At 44.3% G+C, this 4,934-nt stretch overlaps 1 protein-coding gene across 2 annotated transcripts in view; it reads right to left on the bottom strand.

Annotated features, from left to right (window-relative positions):
- Window positions 1–74: 74 nt before the first annotated feature.
- Window positions 75–4,934, bottom strand: part of LOC113820946 (elongation factor 1-alpha) — a 5,600-nt gene continuing 740 nt past the window's right edge. The window contains exons 1-3 of one of the 2 annotated variants that reach the window (XM_027373349.2): window positions 2,624–2,777; window positions 991–1,773; window positions 75–795 (exon numbers count right to left, since the gene is read on the bottom strand). In XM_027373349.2, the coding sequence (XP_027229150.2) occupies window positions 163–795; window positions 991–1,743 (1,386 nt within the window). In that variant the 5' untranslated portion in view covers window positions 1,744–1,773; window positions 2,624–2,777 and the 3' untranslated portion in view covers window positions 75–162. Of the gene's footprint in view, window positions 796–990; window positions 1,774–2,623; window positions 2,778–4,934 lie in introns of those variants that run through there. The other variant, XM_070120431.1, reaches the window with a different exon arrangement.

Below are 4,934 nucleotides of genomic sequence, written 5' to 3'. Positions count from 1 at the left end.
GCAAGCAAAATTTAATACCATTTTCTTTTCACTCTTTTCCATAAAGCATATAAGTTGGGTCACAAATAAATCCATTCCATCCTTAGGTTTATTTTATAAAAAAAATTATTCATCTTAAAGACTAGATAACACAGTAATCCTATAGTGTCTCTAAGATGTAGGTTACTTCTTCTTGAGGGCCTTTTCTGCGGCCTTGGTAGTCTTGCCAGATTGATCCTTCTTGTTGACCTCCTTGATCACACCCACAGCTACCGTCTGCTTCATGTCACGCACGGCAAAACGTCCAAGAGGAGCATACTGTTGGAAGGTCTCCACGCACATAGGCTTGCTGGGAACCATCTTTACGATGCAGGAGTCACCAGATTTCACATGCTTGGGTCCGGCTTCCAGCTCCTTACCAGTACGCCTGTCGATCTTGGTCAGCAGTTCGGCGAACTTGCAGGCAATGTGAGCAGTGTGGCAATCAAGCACAGGTGAGTAGCCAGCCTGGATCTGGCCAGGGTGGTTGAGGACGATCACCTGGGCGGTGAAGTCAGCAGCTTCCTTGGCTGGGTCGTTCTTCGAGTCGGAAGCGACGAAGCCACGCTTCAGATCCTTCACCGACACGTTCTTCACGTTGAAGCCAACGTTGTCACCAGGGACAGCCTCAGTAAGAGCTTCGTGGTGCATCTCCACAGACTTTACCTCAGTGGTGGGGCCAGTGGGGGCAAAGTTGACAACCATACCTGGCTTCAGGATACCAGTCTCCACACGGCCCACGGGCACTGTTCCAATACCTCCAATCTTGTACACGTCCTGTATGGAGGAGAGGAGAAATTCATTAGCAAGTTCATTTCAAAGCTATACATACAATATCTCTCTCCCTCCCAAATGTAAAACTCCGATAACCATACAACAAAAATTCAACATTTAAAAACCATACTTAGAAAATTACATCTGGACCATTAGACCTATATTACATTTAACATCTGAATTTCTTGGGATGCTTACCTGAAGGGGAAGACGGAGGGCCTTGTCCAGGGGTCTGGTGGGGGGCTCGATGTTGTCCAGGGCATCGAACAGGGTCTCGAATTCATAGTTGTCGCTCTTGCGCGAGATCTTCTGCTTCTTCCACCAGCCCATGTTGTCGGATTTCTCAAGCATGTTGTCGCCGTTGAAGCCGGAGATGGGGATGATGGGGACCACAGCTGGGTTGTAGCCCACCTTCTTGACGTAGGCGCTCACTTCCTTGTGGATTTCCTTGAAGCGATCCTCGGAGTACTTGGGCTCAGTGCTGTCCATCTTGTTCACAGCCACGATCAGCTGCTTCACACCCAGGGTGAAGCACAGCAACACGTGCTCGCGGGTCTGCCCGTTCTTCGAGATACCAGCTTCGAACTCGCCGGTACCGGCAGCCACGATCAGCACGGCGCAGTCGGCCTGGGACGTTCCGGTGATCATGTTCTTGATGAAATCGCGATGGCCTGGGGCATCGATGATGGTCACGTAGAACCTGTTGGTCTCGAACTTCCACAGGGCGATGTCGATGGTGATACCGCGCTCGCGCTCGGCCTTCAGCTTGTCCAGCACCCAGGCGTACTTGAAGGAGCCCTTGCCCATCTCAGAGGACTCCTTCTCGAACTTCTCGATGGTTCGCTTGTCGATGCCACCGCATTTGTAGATGAGATGACCGGTAGTGGTGGACTTGCCAGAGTCTACGTGGCCCACCACCACGATGGAAATGTGGATCTTCTCCTTGCCCATGGTTACGAGTTAGACCGGAAGCTCGTTGATCTGAAAAGTTAAGATCATTAATTTCAGTAATACACCCCCTTTTGATCACACTGCACATCTTAAAATGCTACTTTAGCAATTCCTTCAATAATATTTGACTATTTACTTCCAATTAAAATAAAAATAAATAAATAACTGACCCTAAAATGTTAAAGTTGACTTCAACAAGTTTATCACAAGTTACTCTAACCCAAGTTATTATAATGTGATGTGTTCTCAGACAGCCAATTCAGGTTTTAGAAGGTTTAAAGAATATTCATAGCAAGAAAAAATCGAGTCAAGAAAACACGGTTCCATATGGTGTTCAGCAGGCTTCCCAGCCGGCACTCCCAGCCAGCCCCAGCCAGCCACGCTTCCCGGGCGTGGCGGCGTCACTTCATAACTCGAGTTAACAAAAAACTAAAACTAACTTTTCTATTCAAAAGTTTTTAGAAACTTTTATGTGGGACTTTGGATAATCACGAGAAGACCTTACAATCTGTAGTAGCAATCGCCAATGGCATTTTTTCTCCACCATGACAACCCTCCCCCCCTTGCTAACCACCGTCACCCCAGCCGGCAAGTTATCATGCTTGTTTAACGAGTTTTGTCAGCAAGTATTGAGACGTTTCTCATTTTAATTCTTCAAATAGTGGAGTAACCCACTATATATTATACTGGTAGACTTTTTAAGGGACTTCCTTAAACAAAAAGACATAGAAGCTAACAAAAGACATGTTACCAGCAAACAGCTGCACGGTCGGCTCGCAACACAAAGTAAACTTCCAAGAGAAATTCATATATTTGTAAATTGTGCGAAGATCACTTAAAAGCCACGTATAACTTACAATCAACGTTCGAATAAACTCACCTGAATGACTAGATAAAGCTTTTGATTCTCAGGCAGCCCAAGTGCGATGTGTACTGCTCAGAGAACCCGGCCAGACTGACGCCTGCACGAGCCACGCGGTCACTTGTCACCATGTGACTCACAGCCCACACTCCACGTGGTGTAATCCCGCGTTCATTACATCCCTTTAACAAAGGTTCAGCTACTTTTTAAAACATTTTAAGTGAATCCATTATTTTGTGTTATTTTAATGTTAATTATGGCCAATTCTGAAGCACATGAGAAAGGAGCATTGGTGACGTCATCTGACGTCAGGAACATGCTACTTCCAGGCCAATCAATTTCTCGATTCGCTGCCATATGGTTTGATCTTCGCCCGATAAAATCCTGGAAGTTTGCAATTCCATTTCTATTTCGCACACGACCAGGAAAGATTTCTTTACAACTTACGAAACTGGATTTTAAAAACAATATAATTAATGTGACTCCAATACTATGAAATCCTGGGTTTCCTATACGGATTACAGTTAAAAGAGGTTCTAATTTCAGTCTGGTGCATACAGACCGATATTTACCCCGTTTGCATTATGCACCAGTATACAAGGCGAAAAATACTAGCTAAAACTATTGCTACATCGGGAAGTTTATTGCGCATGCCATTATGGCAATCTACAAGTCCACGCGGGGTCTGCTAGATTCGCAATGCAGGATTTTAGTGTCGTACCTTTGACTCGCATTTCAACACGTCCTAAGTACAGAATAGCTTTACTGAATTGTAAAATATTTTTTCTAATAATTTTTTAAAGCAGAATACGATACGTAGAACTACCCTAAAAAAAAGACAAGACAGCTAGTGCTGCCTCAATTTTAATTCAATGATAGGTCTATATTAAACTTGCAATATAAATGGCCTGAAAGCGTCTTATCCTACATGAAATCCATTTTCGATCACGCTTTTGCACTGTAGCTTCTGGTACCCCCCCCCCCCCCCCTCTGAAGACGCACTCCACTTGCCTGACTTGGCAGGTTGGCTGTACTGGAGATTTAAATTAGCATTCTTTAGTCGCAGATACCTTCAAAAGCTTACATCACCTGCATATATTCAACAGTTGCTATAGTACAACGAAACTTCTGGGATACTGAAAATTAAATAACGTTTTCAACTAAATGTTTTTCCCTACTTTTAAAAATATTTAGGCTTTCCAAGAAGCTTACTCGGATACCATTACCGAGAGCGACGCACAGAGGGAAATGGTCATCGTCATCTTATAAGCGCATAAAAAATATTACAAGCAATATGGGTACAGTTGTTTCGGCCCCGTATTTACCGCTATATGAAAATATCCGCTGCACATCACTATTCAGTCTAAAATACCCTCACACAGCCAGAGGTCATAAGGTCTTTTTTTAAAAAGTCCTTGCAGGTACAAGGGGATGGAATTGCAAGACTAACACCTATTGTTTAATACCTGAAGCCACCCGTCGCTGAATACAAACTTGCCTATACTGTTTAGGCCTACTTATCGCGCCAGAGATAAGTAGGCCTCTGATAGTCAGATCGCATTTTTTTTATTATTATTATTTTTTTTTTTTTTTTTTTTAAGTGCGAGCGTAAAGTAAATAAACGGCCGCGTCGGTCAGCAAAGGTCGACGTCTTATGTTGAAATTATTTCCGCAAGTGTGAATAGCGACAGCATCTGCCGGTAACAGATGCATGTACATTACGCAAACAAAGATGTGCCTTGGGCAAATTTAAGGCAAGATCTGCGACAGAAAAGGCAGAGACGAGGATTGGCCCGATCCCTGTATGTTATCACAAGTGCAAATAGGGGGGGGGCTACGGGGGGTACCCCTACCTAGAATAGACAGACAGTAGGAAAGTTTTGGCTTGGGTTTTGGGTTTACATGATACATTGATTTGGGACCATCTCTGGAGCGTGCGTCACTCTCGGTAACAAGTAAGCGCTATTCAGACGACTTTCAGATACTATGCAAGAGAACCTGAGCGTTCAGAACAGGACTTGCTAAACTACATGAAAACCGCGTGATGCCGATTGGCCATGTCCAAACTGCACAGTGCCAGCGAACAAGGGCGAGGGCGGGCCAGAGTGGAGAGAACAGGCCTCAGGTGGAATCTTTAATTTAAACGCTTATTCAGTGGGTTTTTTTTTTTTTACATATAAAAGGTGATTTGGTCCGACTGCCTAAACAGCTTCCACACACTAACGCCTAATAGCTCCTGATAGCTGCTCGTGTGATCGAGGTCTTTATTTTGGGTGAATATTTACGGTATGGGCGCGTTGACCCAAGGCAAATTTTAAATATTTGTAAA

Source organism: Penaeus vannamei, unplaced genomic scaffold (assembly GCF_042767895.1).
Source record: "Penaeus vannamei isolate JL-2024 unplaced genomic scaffold, ASM4276789v1 unanchor5141, whole genome shotgun sequence".
Classification (NCBI taxonomy): Eukaryota; Metazoa; Arthropoda; class Malacostraca; order Decapoda; family Penaeidae; genus Penaeus; species Penaeus vannamei.
The sequence above is the reverse complement of the archived record's forward strand: the minus strand, read 5'-3'. Positions and strand labels throughout refer to the sequence as shown.